Source organism: Triturus cristatus, chromosome 7, assembly GCF_964204655.1.
Source record: "Triturus cristatus chromosome 7, aTriCri1.1, whole genome shotgun sequence".
Lineage (NCBI taxonomy): Eukaryota > Metazoa > Chordata > Amphibia > Caudata > Salamandridae > Triturus > Triturus cristatus.
This window is the reverse complement of record NC_140590.1, coordinates 822,439,305-822,456,827: the sequence shown is the minus strand read 5'-3', so window position 1 is coordinate 822,456,827 and position 17,523 is coordinate 822,439,305. Positions and strand designations below refer to the sequence as shown.

The 17,523-nt window shown below is 45.7% G+C and overlaps 1 protein-coding gene across 4 annotated transcripts in view; it reads left to right on the top strand.

The window, feature by feature from the left end:
* HMGXB3 (HMG-box containing 3) overlaps positions 1 to 17,523 on the top strand; it is a 519,976-nt gene that overhangs the window by 174,223 nt on the left and 328,230 nt on the right. For all 4 annotated transcript variants that reach the window (XM_085617738.1, XM_085617735.1, XM_085617736.1 and 1 more), the window contains exon 6: positions 16,624 to 16,755. In XM_085617738.1, coding sequence (XP_085473864.1) covers positions 16,624 to 16,755 — 132 coding nt within the window. The remainder of the gene's footprint in view (positions 1 to 16,623; positions 16,756 to 17,523) is intronic.

The following is a 17,523-nucleotide window of genomic DNA, read 5'->3' as shown; positions in this document are numbered from 1 at the left end:
GTCCGTGACCATATTAGTAACCCAACACGGTATTCCTGGCGCTGCGTCACGCAGATTTTCGGATGGAGTCACCAGGTCATGGTTGGTGTGGATATTTTTTTTTAATTTAGTTGGGGCAGTGTTATTTTTGTTTTTATTTTTATTCCTCGGGCACGGCTTACATGTGTCCACCCTTTTCTTCACAACAGGGGGAGAAGCCTGTATAGTGGATCTATCTCGGGGATCCTTAGAATTTTCTATTGGCACCTGACTGGAAGGTAGATCTATATAAGATGATGTCATAAAGGAGCTAACCTCCAGCGCCTCAGTCATAGTGACCGAAGTGTCTCTTTCCTGACTTGGAATGTACAGTGATGGTGTAATGGAGAGCCGTCTCTCGGTATTCTCTATAGCATTAGCCACAACCCCGATGGTCTGCTGGAGCATCTTATCGATAGCAGTCAATGTTGGTAGTGGCTGGGAACCTGCAGCTAGGGACTTAGTGTGTGACCGCGTTGCAGGGGCTTTGGCGTTTGTTTTCCTTCCCCGTTTCATCACTTCCTAATTTTATCACGTAAGGCTAATACACACAATATGAAAATAAATCTGCCACAAGTTAACAGTAGATGGAAATAACAATCCAAACAGTTAATAGTCTCTGGTCCGTAAATGAGGGGTCTTGTGCTTCAGTGGGTAGTAAACTTATCCAGAAACATGTGCCTAGTACTAATCAAATGCAAATCAATAGCATAGAACACCGTGGTGACTCACAGTCTCAGGACGAAGGGGATATGGCCCAGCCCGGCCTCCTCCGGCCCCGGACGGCCACAGACGGTCCCGCCCTTGTCCCGGGCTTCTCCCGGCGCTGTCCGCGCGCTGTCCGCGTCGCGGGGGTCGAGGTCCGGTAAATAGCGCCTCCGGGCGCGCTGACGTCGATATCCGGGCCCCAGGGAATGCTGGGAAGTGTAGTCTTTCCCTGCGCTCCCCCCACACGGCGGTCACCTCTACAAGTGACGGCGGGAGGGAGACGGCGCGGCCACAGCGATCCTCAGGGTCCCCAGGAAAAGGCACCTCTCTCTGCTAGAGTTCAAGCCCACACACCTGCTTGCTGCGTCCCCTGCTCTGCCGGGGTCGAGGTCCGGTAAATAGCGCCTCCGGGCGCGCTGACGTCGATATCCGGGCCCCAGGGAATGCTGGGAAGTGTAGTCTTTCCCTGCGCTCCCCCCACACGGCGGTCACCTCTACAAGTGACGGCGGGAGGGAGACGGCGCGGCCACAGCGATCCTCAGGGTCCCCAGGAAAAGGCACCTCTCTCTGCTAGAGTTCAAGCCCACACACCTGCTTGCTGCGTCCCCCGCTCTGCCGGGTTGAGGTCCGGTAAATAGCGCCTCCGGGCGCGCTGACGTCGATATCCGGGCCCCAGGGAATGCTGGGAAGTGTAGTCTTTCCCTGCGCTCCCCCCACACGGCGGTCACCTCTACAAGTGACGGCGGGAGGGAGACGGCGCGGCCACAGCGATCCTCAGGGTCCCCAGGAAAAGGCACCTCTCTCTGCTAGAGTTCAAGCCCACACACCTGCTTGCTGCGTCCCCCGCTCTGCCGGGGTCGAGGTCCGGTAAATAGCGCCTCCGGGCGCGCTGATGTCGATATCCGGGCCCCAGGGAATGCTGGGAAGTGTAGTCTTTCCCTGCGCTCCCCCCACACGGCGGTCACCTCTACAAGTGACGGCGGGAGGGAGACGGCGCGGCCACAGCGATCCTCAGGGTCCCCAGGAAAAGGCACCTCTCTCTGCTAGAGTTCAAGCCCACACACAAAATGCATGCAAACATGCTATATTAAAGCTAAAATAACTTTTCCTATCCCTCTGAGAGCTAACTCCACACGTAAAAAAGAGCTTCAATGGCCTTTCTAGGAAATATACCTATAGATGATATACTTAAAGCAGCTACATGGTCTACACCGCATACATTTACAAAACATTACTGTGTAGATGTGCTAGCCCGTCAACAAGCTAACATGGGCCAAGCAGTTCTACGTACACTGTTTCAAACAACTGCTTCCCCACAGGTTAGCAACCGCCTACGGAGAAGGCGATACCAAAGGGGATGATGGACGGAGCGTTTGAGCAAATCCAACACTCACCCCCAGTCATCTGATCTGGGTTTAATCCATCATCATTCTTTAGCTCACTCCAGCACCCCAGTTCAGACATGGCCATATGCAAATCAGTCTGACCCTGTGCTTCATGGGAACAGTCCAGCCCGAACTGCCAAGCCATGTCTTCCCTGGACCGGAAACCAGCATCCTGGGACCGGTTTTGGGTTCATAACCCTCATAAGCCAGGCTATCTTCAATCCAGTGGCAAAGTGAGCAAGGGACCCACGTCTGGGCATATCCTACCAACTTAGGGCAAGCAAAGCGATACCAAAGGGGATGATGGACGGAGCGTTTGAGAAAATCCAACACTCACCCCCAGTCAACTGATCTGGGTTTAATCCATCACCATTCTTTAGCTCACTCCACCACCCCAGTTCAGACATGGCCATATGCAAATCAGTCTGACCCTGTGCCTCATGGGAACAGTCCAGTCCGAACTGCCAAGCCATGTCTTCCCTGGACCGGAAACAAGCATCCTGGGACCGGTTTCGGGTTCATAACCCTCATCAGCCAGGCTATCTTGAATCCAGTGGCAAAGTGAGCAAGGGACCCACGTCCGGGCATACCCTGCCAACTTAGGGCGAACAAAGCTTATGGAGAAGGACTGCTTTACAGTCTTTGCGAAGCATGTGTATCTACAGACACACATTCCTCAAATGCAAAAGGTTACTTACCCATTAAGCATCTGTTCGTGGTATGGAGTGCTGTAGATTCACCTGCACCCACCCTCCTCCCCGGACACCTGTGTTTGGTACAGTTAAACTTGTAGGTTATCACACATTTATTTAGCATGGGCATCTCACTGTACTACTCTCTGCTTCACATTCCATCCTCACCCACTTTGCGGGAAAACAATCTAATAATGAATTCGATGACCATGTGCATTACCAGCAAGGAAGTGTCAATACATCATGACTCGAAAGACTTTCTTTGAAGAAAAACGTGCACACTTCCGCGCCCAACACTAGATGGCAGAAATATGCTAAGCATGTTAATTAACAGCAATACACGCCACAAACAGATGTTTATTGGATAAGTAAAATTTTCCTTCCGGTAGAGACTCTATCTAACCATAGATTCCTCACTGATCCTCCCGTTCTGTGAATTGGCCTCTAATAAACTTTAGTAAAATCTCAAGTCTAGTAATCAGCCCACCGGTCAAAGTCAATTTGCTGTTGGGGCTCTGTGTCTGGGTCCGCGGAGAGCCTCCAAAGGAACTGACACCAGTGCACGGAACTGGCACCTATATAGGCTCCTCACACCATTTCTGGAATGGAACAGTGTCAGTGCGGAGCGAACTTACACCACCTACCGGCTCACTGAGGTACTGCTCAAAAGTTTCCGGATCCAGTCTGACGCCTGGGGAACATTCAAAATGTGAGGAATCTGCATTTAACTTGCTCTTTCTGTCAACTCGCCTGTCGTTTACATGGTTTATAGCAGTGTTATCAATCCCAAAGAGTGCTAAGGAATGACAGTCACCACCATGGTTTTTTAGGTCTCGCCTGAGCCAGTGCATGCGATGCTCTGGCGAGACTTTTAGTAAGTGGGCTTCAGAAAATGCTACCACAGCTTTTTGGCTGTCATAGAGCATGCGGTTACATGCACAGTGACGAGCAGAGGTGCCATCTGGCTTTCCTCTCTCGTCGTGGTGCGCGCACATCACACACCACTCACCAGCCTGCTTTGACTTTTGCCGGCGCGCGCGCACCACTCGCGTCCTTTTTTTTTTTTTCTTTTACTTTCATTCACTTTCTCCTTACTTTTTTTATGGGCACTCACGCGCGCACCACTCGTGTGCTTGTTTTCTTTTACTTTCATGGCCGCGCGGCCACTGCTTGTTATGATAACTTTTTTGTTATTGTATTGGAGGGCTTTATATCACACTTCCACCGTATATCTGCAGGTAGCATGTTGCAACGTTTAATGGTATTAGGTTAAAGACTTTGGCAGGCAGGAAGGGTGAGTTGGCTTTGCTTGTGCTTATGAATGATGTCGTTGTGCACTCTAATCAGCAGTACCCTGTTTTCCTGAACACCTTTTCCATTTGTACTCAATTCGCGCCAGCTGAGCCGGAAACAAGACTACCTACTTTTTGAGCTGAATTGCTACTTTCTCAGCTGGAGTGGATTTAGGTTGGGCCCCGACCCCCAGTGCACCCATGGCTGTGGTGGGCGCAGAAGGGGTGTTGTCCTACGATTTGGATAACCGTGACACCCAATCACCCTCCCCGGCAACTTTGTCGATATTGGGTTTATTTTTGCGAAGGGGACAGCATGTACATGTTTTTCTAACCACCCGTATCCCCGGCGCTCCGAACGCGTCTGCTATTCCACATTCTTTCCCCGGTTTGCAGCCACGTCATAATTTGATTAGATGCGGGTGCTGAGAAGCCGCGTACTAAGGCTGCAGCAAACTGTGTTGACACCCGCCAGCTATGCATTTTTCTGCATTGTGCTTGTGGATACGTCAGTGTGCACTTTTGGCAATTGTAGCTTTTTTTTTTTCATGGCGCCCCGTTTCTAAGCCTCGAAGTAACGGGCGTTACAGCTGCCATGGACCAAAATGTAATCGAGGAAAAATGGTCCTGGTCCCAGGTTTGCTAGTAGACTGCTATATTTGTAGAGCTCTTGTGAGCCCCAGTGCTACTGCACGCTATGCACTAGTGATGGGTATGCCCCTTGTTAATGGCCCTCATTTGTATTATACTTTGTCTTCGGTGACTAGAGATGGACTACTTACTGCACAATACGCAGAACACTGTGCAAAAAACAGGCTTGGGGCTACAGACACAAATTGCCTCTTTATTGCCGCCTTTCAGGGCTTGCAGGTGTGTGCGGCGGTAAGGGCGTGGCTTCCATCGGTGCAGCCGGTGCAGTGGCACCGGAGCCCAGAGGCCCTATTAACCCAGATTATTGTTGCATTCCGCCAGGGTCCATGGCACCCTGGCTAGGCTGCTGTGCGGAGCTCCGCATGAGTTGCCTGCTCGGTGCCCAGCAAGGCCCTTCGTTACACAACATTAGCGTGGCAAGCGTACTCTGAACGTCGGGCCCGTCGTGTATTAAGAGCTTCTCAATGGCTCACTTATTCACGCAATTACATGCCGCATGCAGGCCAGAATGCGTCTCTCCACATCCACGGGTCAGGAGCGTGCTGTAGGGAAAGTGAGTCCTTGGTGTATTTGGGAGGGGTACTTGATATGCTGTAAAGCTGGCTGCATGGCATAGAGCGCACTGGCTGGCAAACACGGGGCTTGAGTTTGCAAAGGCTGCTGTGTTTAAAGTGCACTGCTTTTCAGTTGCATGTGTCTGTTTATTTCGACGAAGTGTGCACGTGGGCTCCTCCTCCACCCACTGCCGATTCTCTTGGATCAGTCTCTTTTGGTCAGCGGATGGAGAGGGATTGAGCACGCCACTTCCCGGAGGTCCAGAGTATGTTTAAAGTAATGAAGGGATCCTGTACCCCAATTTACAACACCATCATGAAAGTACCTCCTTGATGGATATTATACTGCTTTGCCAGCGCCACGAGGCACTACATCTCGGGAGTTCTACTCCGGGTGCCAACTCTGTGGAAATGAAGGTCTTTAGACAGCCGGGTCGTGAGCCCTCCTGGGATACTGTTCTTAATGATCGTGGCTCTCCTAGGTCACTGTTGGGCAAGTACAACTGAAGTGCACCGGATCACCTTTGCACAGCAGGAGTGTGGTACGCCTCATCACACCTGGATTTGCACACCAGCTTTTACACGGATCATCCATTTACTGCATGGCGTTATATCCTTGTTCCAAAAGAACAGACCTCCTTCTTAAATCAGTGCAGAGCGGCCCTGTTGAAACCAGAAGCATCTGTCCTCAGACTACAGCCAGTAAAGTGTGCTGCACAGTGCATCAAGGCAGCACACGCTATTCTGTTTATGGTTTTCTACTCCACAAGAGCAACCAGGGATATCTTCAGAAAAGCTGGGCTCTGAAGACTGTACTTGGAATTTCATTCACATGAACTTTGACCCGGATGGGATTTAATCTACCTTGTTTCGTCATGGATTTACCCAGGGGGCTACAGGCTTTATTTACATAGTTCTTACAGGTGATGCGTTTGTCTTAAGGATACATTCTCAGCCCTGAATAACATGCATCAAATCTACCCCTGGGTCACAAATTCCTTTTGGACGAATTACTCTGGCTGGTCTATTGGGACCAGGTTCAGTGCTTGCTCCAGTTCGATGTCGGCTCCCTCTGTCCAGGGGCTGGACTGCTGCATTGTACCTCTGCGTCTGTCGTTTAGAGTACCACACAGATCTGGCTATCATTTGCAGCTTCCTTCCAGTGGCTTGTAGCGGTGGCTCTTATATGCTGATGGAGCAATATTTCGTTCTTGGATGAGACCTGCCTAAGATAAGTCTACGTAGCATTGAGACGCCTGCTGTCCACTTGATGTGGAATCTCTTTATTGAATAGTTACTAAGGTGTATTTCACTCAGCACCATCACAGCATCACTCAGGGCCACCACTGCATCGCTCAGCGCCACCAGAGCATCACTCAGCGCCACCAGAACCTCACTCAGCGCCACCACAGCATCACTCAGCGACAGCACAGCATCGCTCAGCGACAGCACAGCATCGCTCAGCGACAGCACAGCATCGCTCAGCGACAGCACAGCATCGCTCAGCGACAGCACAGCATCGCTCAGCGACAGCACAGCATCGCTCAGCGACAGCACAGCATCGCTCAGCGACACCACATCATCGCTCAGCGACACCACATCATCGCTCAGCGACACCACATCATCGCTCAGCGACACCACATCATCGCTCAGCGACACCACATCATCGCTCAGCGACACCACATCATCGCTCAGCGACACCACATCATCGCTCAGCGACACCACATCATCGCTCAGCGACACCACATCATCGCTCAGCGACACCACATCATCGCTCAGCGACACCACATCATCGCTCGGGGCCAGCACTGCATCACTCGGGGCCAACACTGCATCACTCGGGGCCAACACTGCATCACTCCGGGCCAACACTGCATCACTCCGGGCCAACACTGCATCACTCCGGGCCAACACTGCATCACTCCGGGCCAACACTGCATCACTCCGGGCCAACACTGCATCACTCCGGGCCAACACTGCATCACTCCGGGCCAACACTGCATCACTCCGGGCCAACACTGCATCACTCCGGGCCAACACTGCATCACTCAGGGCCAACACTGCATCACTCAGGGCCAACACTGCATCACTCAGGGCCAACACTGCATCACTCAGGGCCAACACTGCATCACTCCGCACCATCACAGCATCACTCCGCACCATCACAGCATCACTCCGCACCATCACAGCATCACTCCGCACCATCACAGCATCACTCCGCACCATCACAGCATCACTCCGCACCATCACAGCATCACTCCGCACCATCACAGCATCACTCCGCACCATCACAGCATCACTCCGCACCATCACAGCATCACTCCGCACCATCACAGCATCACTCAGTGCCAGCACAGCATCGCTCAGCATCACTCAGCACTACCACAGCATTACTATGCGCTACCACTGCATCACTCTGCAGCGCCACTGCAACAATCGGCATCACTCAGGGCCACCACAGCATCACTCAGGGCTACCACAGCATCACTCAGGGCTACCACAGCATCACTCAGGGCCAGCACAGCATCACTCAGGGCCAGCACAGCATCACTCAGTGCTTCTTACACTTTTTAATTGCACCTTCTCAGCATGCTGCACAGCAGCCACACTTCTCCACAGCACAGCTTAGAAACACTGGCAAAGTCAATAGCTCTCCCTAAACACTTATAAGGCCTCCACAATGCATAGCCAATAGGTCTCGCCTTTGGGACATTATAAGTGTTTAGTTATCCAGCACAATATCCTTCATAAAACAACATCAAGTATTGCATGGCTAATCACTTACAAGGTCCCAAAAGCGAGACCTATTGACTATGCCAATGCTTGTTCAGGTCGAGCCTGAGCCTGCGCTGCTCTGCAAGACTTCTTGTAATCACTCTAAACTTTTCTGCATTTGGTTGGCTTTTGCCTGTGTCATTTTGTTTTTGTAGCCTGCAAATGGTTAAAGGCGGGCGCATGTCCCACCTTTTTGCTAAATGTTCACTCCCACGGTGTTTTGCTTGTGGGAGTGAGCAGCGGCGCACATGGTGGCAGCTGCATTCCTCGTTTTTTCTTCCTTGCAGCGCGCACCATTCGCGGGAGACCGCGCTGTGCTTTTGCTTTTTTTTTTTTACTAACATTTGGTTAAGAGGATGACCTGTATTATATATAAGTACATGGGTGCTTTGCTGTAAGGTTTTGTTAAGTAATACGCCCAACATTTGAGAAAGTGGTGATTCTTGTACATTTTGAAGGTAAAAATTATTTTTCGGACGAACAAAATATGTTGACATTTTTTTAAAAACCTGGAAGGCTTGCTTCTTAAAACAGCACTTTGGGCCTGACTACTGTGTGTGCGTCGTCCATAGATCGGTAGTGGGTTTAGCTTTTATTAGCATGTTTTTTTTTTTAAACGGTGTTACATTTCTTTCTTCTTTGTCCTTGGACTGGCACCAGATCAAGAACAGTCCTCTGTTTATTCTCCTGCTGCCTTTCTCCTCGGCTACCTGCTTACAAAGGCACTCATTCAGGGATCCGTGAACAATTGTTTGTATGTTAAAAACCTGATCTTTATCGAGATCTAGTACAGTCTGCGTTTTGTTTAAGTTATGTACCCTGCACGTTTTACAGGCCTTCAAAAATAGTCAAAATGCCGGGACTCCTGCTATGTTTTATCTCCTACAGGTCTGTATAGGACTGCAGCCCGAATTTCACTGAATTACCAAATAAAATTGGTTGTTTAAAAAAAAAACCTGATCGAGTCAGTACTGTTATATTTCCTCTTCAGTTGGACTCCAAGGGGGTTATGGTTATCCACGCCTGCCCTTTTTAGCCACGTGCTTTGTTTAAATAAAGATGTTAAAATACCAGCTGTTTGACCAACTCTGATTGTTTTAGTGGCCGTAAAGTAATGTGGCCAATCTGAGGTCGAGCCCCGTTGCTTTCTCATCCTCTGGCCCTCCCCCATTGCTTTTATCTCTTCTTTAGTGTTGCTTCGGCGTAATCCCCACCCTTCCACTTGTAAAAAAAAAAAAAAACACACACACACTTTTGCACATTTTCTTTTCTTTTTAGTTATTGATCCACCTGGGATCGGTAGTTACAAAGGAAAAACAAAGCATTTTGTAGGCCGAGTCAAAGGCTTTTATTTGTTTTGTGTGTATGCCCCACCTGCTGGCAGCTCACATGCGCTTTGCTATGGCGACTATCTTTTGTGTCTTAAAAAAAACCAAGCATTTGCAATGCAATAGGTGTCGCATTTACGCGAGTTTAAGCTATTTGCATTGTAAATGAGAATGCGTTTTATTTGTTTCAAAAACCAAAACATAAATAAGACCTTGTCATTTACAATGCCAATAGCTGAAACTTGCGTAAATGCGAGACCTGTTGCATTGCAAATGCTTGTATTGAGGTTTCTGTCAAGTATGTATGGCTTGTCATTATTAGTAACTGCCCTTTAATGTTGTAAAATGTTATTCCTACTGGTGTAACAGGTGATAAATGACTAAATACATATCGAATCATCTATGGTTGGGTATGTGGTGTTTAGTCTTTTTGTTGCGGTTTTTACAGGCTTTACAGTTTTAACATCTAAAACAAGCATTGGCATAGCCAATAGGTCTTGCCTTTGGGACCTTATAAGTGTTGAGCCAGAGCTATTGACTTTCCCAATGCCTTTAAGCTATGTTATAATAAAGTGTTATAAGCATTTTTGTTATCTTATATAAAACCAAGAATACATTATGTACAACTGAACAATCCTATTAAAAAAGAATTAACATAAAAAATGCCTTCTAGTTTTTTTGCCCTTGCAATGCTGGCACCTTCTTCCTGCCTGTAATAATGCTTGTTTGTTATAGTTTTTTTTCTTGTTAATGAGGGGAAATAAACGACGGGAGGGTGGAAGTTTGGAAAGGTGAAAGTGGAGAGAGAAGGCTGAAAGGGATGAGAGGGGCTAAGAAGACACGGGGACGTGAGGATTAAACATATTATAAGGTAGAGTCTGTAGAATACAGAGAAAGGGGTGAGTGTAAGGGAAAGTAAAATGAAGATAAAGTAGAGGAGACAAGGAGAAAGGGGTGGATGGTAAAGATGAAAAGAAAGCAGAAAGTGAAAGACGTGAATTGAGAGAAGTAGAAGGGGAGAGGCGAGTCGAAGTTACGGGAAGAGATAGAACAGAATACTGAACACAAGATAGTCTGAAAGAGGATGGTATCGGAAGAGAAAGCGGAGAGATGGTTAGCAAAAGAGAAAAGAAGGGAACAGCGAGGAATTGAAAAATGGTGAATAATATACCCAGATTATTAAAAGGGCATAGACTGAACACAACCACAGAGTCGACGGGAAAGCGAGAGAGAAAGTGGTGTTCGGGCGAGGGAGACAGCGAACAACAAAGGGGCACCAACGAGGGGGTTGAAGTGAAGGTGAGGAGAAACAAGGGTTCACATTTGCTAGCGCTAGGCTCGACCTAAAAATGAGTCAGAGTGGCTTGCAGTGAGTTTGCCGCAGTCTGACAGCACCTGCCAGGGGCGAGAGAGGATGGCAAAGCGGGTAGGGTGTTTGCAAACATCCGCCACCGGTTGCTTTCTCGAAGTGTTATTCCAGATTTTTGCTTGTAACTTTTGATACTGTTAATTTATACCCTGGTTCTGGTTGAAATGTATATTGGGAATCCCGACTGGAAACCTTCCGAAGATAGCCATCAGCTCATGCAACCCGTCCATTCACCATCCATCCACCCATTCATTCATTTATACACCTCGTTTACTAGTTTTAGCATTTTTATCTGGATGGTTGAGACATTACAATTATTGTTTACTTTATAATTTTACTTAGATTGAGAAGTTTGCCAGAGCTACATAGCGCCTCTTACTGCGTGACAGCACCAATGCATTTAGCACCACTTAAAAAAGTACACAGGTGAACAATTACTTACAAAAACAATTGGCATGTTCAGTTAGAAGACAGTAGTAAACCCATCTCCGCTGCGATTCGATATGTAAATAAACCGGGTAAGACTGGGGTGACCTTTTGTCCGAATATTTCTCACACTTGCGTGCAATATTCTAAACCAATTTAACGCTGTGACATCTAATTATTGTTTTTGATACACATGGAGGAGCGGGCACAGAAGGGTTTAAGGTAACAACACATGCGTGCAGGAAGTTAGTTTAGCTCCCGGGGAACTTTGTTAGAACGTTAGAGCAGTGAAAAGTTGCAATTTAATATCCCACGTGTATCTCAAACAGGATAAGTCTCTGTAAAATAAACACCTTAAAATATATTAATTGTGTACTCACAGGTTGGCCGATGGAGCACGTGACTGACATTGTTTACCAACAGCTCTTACCCACGGGTGATAGATATGTTTCGCAGTTAGTCTTTATTTCTGGCTTCATGTACACTTCACTTTTTGCTTATATCATTGTATCATATATACATTTATAGACAACAAAGGGGCACCAAGGAGGCGGTTGAAGTGAAGGTGAGGAGAAACGGGGGATTCACGTTTGCGGGGTGCACAGCTACACACAGTAATCCCTGTCTGCAGGACACGGAGCTCTCTGTGAGGGCTGCGTTAGTTAACCAGCTGAAGCAGCCCACGTCATGCCTGCACGTTGTAGAGAAACTCATTAAATAAAATAGTAAGAGTGCTCACAGACTTAACAAGCACAAAACAAGCGCGTCCGCAAAAGTGAAAGCGACCGCGCTATGTTGAATTATTAACCTGATCCAGGAACAGCTGCCAGCCTGCGCGCCGCTGCTCGCTCCAGAGACCCAAAGGCCATGGGAATGAACGTTTAGAGGAAAGGCGGGACATGCACCCGCCTTTGGCCATTTGCGTGCTTTCATTATTGAAAGACACACACAAAGGACAATGGAATCTGTGGGAGGAGTCCCCTCCCCCCCCCCCAACCCCCCCCCCCCCCACACACAGAGAAGTCTCTGGGAAGTCTGGAGTGATTCCAAGAGGCCCTCTCCTAGCGCAGCGCATGCGCGCTGTGCTAGGCTCGACCTACAAAACCTATTAATGACCATGGGGAGTGTTTTCAGATGTTTCTTTGTGGCATTGACTCCTCACTGGACTGTCACAGATGGCCTTAGCTTTTCTATAAATAATGGAAGGTTTACTCTCTGATATTCCTGATTGAGATCTTGGTGCAGTGTGTTCCTGTTTTTTTTTTTTTTTTAAATAGATCTTACCTGTTTGGCTTGCAAGCTAAATGTGGTAATTTTCTTCACGTTTTCATCTTTACCAGATCTATTCTTGCGTACCAACACTGCCTTTTTACTTGTATAATATTCCTCATGGCTTTAAAGCATGTTCAGGGTACTCTTTCTGTCAAAATATGTCCAGCATCTCTGTCTGCACCTTTTCAGCCATTCCAAATAAAGCTTCAGTGCTAGGATTTGTATGCGCCTTGAGCATTTCACCATAAGCCCTTCTCTACCCAAGGGGCGATGTATGGTAACCTCTAGCATGCAATACTCTGTTGCCTGCAATTGGATTGTAAAACAGTTCTGTGTCCAATTTGCTATCAGATCAGTTAACCAAAAGATTAAGTTATGTAACCTGTTATGTGTCTGGGGTAGGCCCACAAAGAACCATTGCCATCTTTTATCATGGACACGTTTTCTTAAGTTGCTTTCCATTTCACACACTAACCATTTACACACATTTGCGTGTGTGACAATGTTGGATTTGTTTCTCTGAAACTGCTTCGCTTACAGTTTCTGCTTCGCCTAACATTGTCACGATTCCTTGATTGACCACCATGTACAAGGTCTCGTATATATACATCATCCTTCCAGATTACAAATAGCTCATCTATGTGCCTGAACCCTAGGACAATGTGGTACGTGTACTCAGGGCTCCTGTTCGACCAAAGCACTTGCTTCTCCCAACAGCACATGGACAGGCTTATATTACTGGAGGCAAAGCAAGAGCCCATTATCGTCTTCCTAAGTTGTCTAAGAGAGTGTCTAGGCCGCACATTCTAATATTTAACTTACTCCATCTTGCCTAGATCACTTGAATACATTGCCTCTGCATTCGTGCATGCTTGTGATCTAACGCACAGAAATTATAAAAGGTGTTTTGCAGAGCTTAGCTCGAGTGGTGTTAGAAGGCACGGAAGCAATCTGTGATGCTTCTGTCCCAGCCTTAACAGCCACTTTTCAAGGCTGAATTTGTGATGGGAAGAATGCTTTGATTCATTAGTATGTCTTCTGTACCAGGAAGGCGTTGTTACACTTCTAATGAATGTGAAACTGTTTTTCCTTGTTAGAGAGCCGAATTGACTTGTAATGTTCCTTTATCGTGAAGGGTATATCTACCCATGCTTAGAGGTGTGGCTTCATAACTGCTGTAGCCAACTTGACTGGAGATATCAATCAGCCGAATAAATCTTCACTCTCAAAAAATAAACCTGTTACTGTGTTAATATTCAAATGTGCTTTGACATCTATACAGGGTCTTCTGAAGGAGAAAGATGCTATTTTACGATTTTGATCTCAGCGCCTACAGGCCTCAATGCTCTGGCCATGGGCGATGCTTCTGAGACAACATCTATAGTGATCATAATGTTTTGCCAAGGGATGCCCTTTGGTTTGGACAGAAAATCCATGATATCCCTCACATAAGGAGCTACATTCCATATGTTGGGGGCAAAACATAAATATATACTCTCGTAATTTCCTGCATACTGTTTCTAAATTACTTTGTGGGCCTACCAGGAGATCTATTTGCTCTATTGTGAAACTTGGGTAAGAAATATATTGTTGGAATTAAGATCATCATTCCTTAGGTATAAGTATTCTTCAAGTTCAATCAGACTTCTATCCTTTCAATTGAGATTACTGAAATGTTTAGTCACCACATATTTCTTCTCCTATGTAGTTATAACACAGTAACATTGTCATCCAGTTGACTCGTATCTTTTGTCTTGTACGTTTCCTTTGATAGCTCTACTATATTTCCATTTTTCACAACACTCTCATCAATAGATAAATATTTAAAAGCAGAAGAAGAATGCCCACAGCAACTGTGTGCATGCATGTTCCTATTTTTTTTTTTTAAATCATTACTAAGCATGGCAAAATGATCAACTTTCCCTTATATTGACAGGCTTCCTAGTTGTCTGTTAAGGCGAGAAGTGCTATGGCTAAGAATTGGGGTAAACCCATGTTATGTGAATAACGGGGTAAAAAGAGGTATGATAAACAGTAAAGGAAAATGCACCTGCTCTTTAGGGACTACATGTGATATTCTACATATATTACTAGATTGCCAGAAGGTTTTAGAGATTCAAAGATAGCTTTTATGTCCGATTTTTAAAAAGTATGATATTAAACACAGGGTGCAAGCAGTAAACCTCTTAACTGAAATGATTAATCTAGATATAGCTTGTGCAATGGGGAAGTACATATAAAAAGTTCCTCAAAGGGGATGAGATCTGAGCTGCCTATTGTAAGAGCTCCACGTGACGAACGAGCTACAAATGGTTAAAAGTAATGTAGAGGGTAATATATGAATTTTTATGAGATAAAAAATGAATAGGGCCTTTTAGAAGTTTTTAAGAATAATTTAAAAATGTTTTGGGGACTATTGGCCCTTTTAAATTGTATTAACTGTGGAAATATCACCTCCTGCATAGTATACAATTTGCATTTGTACTTTGCTGAACCTATCGGACTGTATTTGTGACAACTATGAACCATAGGGTTGGATGTTATTTTATTAATTTATCTACATATTTTAACGGATGGTAGGTTATCTATTTTGTATACTTTTATGGTTGTAAAAGACCGAATAAAGTTTTTCTGAATCATTACTAACCACAGATTGGAATGTATCTATAGCATCCTGTGGTAAATTGGGACCAAAGGTGGGCTTAAGGCGTAAGCCACTTCCCGACAGTGGTTTACGTGCTAAGTGTACCTTTGTTTCTAATTTACCACAGGATACTATCGATGATTCTAGTGTATAGCCCAGCCACTGTTCAGCAGAGGTTCACGTCCTACATCCACCTTTATTCTCACTTTACAAAAAGGTGCATAGAGACTATTTTAGGTTTCTGTGACTAGCGAGTCACCCGCAACTCCTGGAACTTTAATGACTTTTTTTTTAATTCAATTCTTTTGGCTCCACCCACTGTGACCTGGGGTTCAGGATGTCTCCCTACGTTGCCCCTTTATGTCTTTTTTTCAGGGCAAGGTGACTATGCCCTGTGTCTTAAAATGAAAGAGAAAATGGAAGCAAAAGCTCCCTTGTGCAATCAGATCCTTTTGAACGGCAAAGATATACCAAAGTGCTAACCCTTGAAAGCCCACTCTAGAACCTTTTTGTAATACTTATCTGAGTAACTACTAAACAGATTGATATTCGTTTTTTTTTTCACCCTCTCCCCCTTAACTTTTATTCCCATGGATGGACGTTGACTACATTACCTGACTGTTAAGTAGTTTGCCAAAATCTATGCAAATTGTTTACGTGGTCAAAAGTTAGAGAATTCGAAAATTACCTGTGCCTTGGAATCGCCTCCTGAACCATATCTTCAAAGTGGTTATTTCCGCTGTGTAATATGTTAAAGCATGTTGGTCCATTAGTTCCTTATAATTCATTCAACAAGAAAGAACATCAAGAAGCTAAAATAATTAAACTGTAGCATGGGGTTCAGTGGCTGTGCATGCTGGTAACTCTGAAGTGCTAATGCTGCAGTATTTATATTTTCTGCAGCTTAAAATATAAAACAGCAGTGGGAAATCATAGGGATGTGCAAAATGATTGTCCTTTTCAGTCATGAAATTTCAGTTCCATGATTCATCCTGGAACCTTCTGCCCACGTCTGTCTGCTACTGCAGGTATATCAAGACCTATCATGCTTTCATTTCCGTTTAGAGTGAGGGTGTATTATATCAAGAATAAAAATACCTGCCTAGGCAGTGTAGTACTTGACTTAATTTTTTTAAGATTCACAATCATATTATTTGTTCTAATTGCCCTTTAAATAAGTAAACATTGGGATCTCTAGTCATATCGCTGTTCCTAGTTGCTTGCTCTTTTCAATTGTGGCACACATTTTTTATTCTGTAATATGGAAGGTAGTTATAATAGTCCAAATTTATGTACGGGTTACCTAGGTAACCAAACGGAGTATGGAGAACATTTTTGTAAGTCTTATCACTGTCATCTTAGACTAACTTTATCCAGTGGTTCTGTTAAGCACAGGTGCAGCTTGTCACTGAAAATGAAACTTTTTTGGAATGTGAGCCTAATTTAAGTTGGATAACTCACACTAAAGGATATCATCCTGTTTTATCTTTTAATGTTTTTCTCTTACAGGCAACTACCTACACGCGTAGAGGGCGTGGAAATTGTACCAACTCTAGCTGCTCGTACACCTATGTCACTCGACACAAGCCTCCTAGGTGCCCTCTCTGTGATACCTTCTTAGGAGGGAAATGGATCACTAAGGTACAATGAGCATTTTTTAATTTGATGTTTTCATTTATGTATGATGCTAAACCACTTGCATCCTCCCATTTTAACGCATCTTCTTGGATTCTCAGTTACAATATCCCTGTAAAAGGTCCTCCTCTATCAAAATCATTAACAGTTAAATATATTTTAGATGTTTGAGGCAAAGGGATTGAGTGTTTTCTAAACGGTTTAGAGCATCCTACTTGAGTGTACCAAAGGTCCACCCAGTTGCTGTTTATCTTGCTGCCCGAATGTATCTAAATAAGGGTTGAGTTCTATAGTTAAGAACTATTATCAGGCGCACTCTTACAAAAGTGATCACCATGCTGGTGGTTTCAAGGGCGTTAGTCCAGAGAGTTTGAGTAGTGTGAGTGTTTGTGTGGGAGGGATTGTATTGGTGGAGGGAATGTGAGAAGGCGTAAGTGGGCCTTGCAACTTTGTGGATGGGTCTGGTAATTAAGATGCGTTAAGTGGGTTGTGTTATTAGGGAAGGTTGCTTGCCAGGATTTGGGTGGTTGTTCATCGTTTCTGCGTTTAGATAATTGATGTTGGGGAAGAGGTGTGTAGGTTTCGTACGCTGTGTGCTGGGGTACCGTGGTTCTGTAAGGTGTGTAGGTGTCTGTAGTGGTGGCTGTGTTGGTGTAGGGGAGGCTTTTTCTGTTTTAAGCTATTGGGTGTGTAATGTTTGAATAGTAAGACATGCGTCTGTGTGCATAATAGCTTTATTTGAGTCGAATCAGACGATGTTTTTCAAGTTGGGTT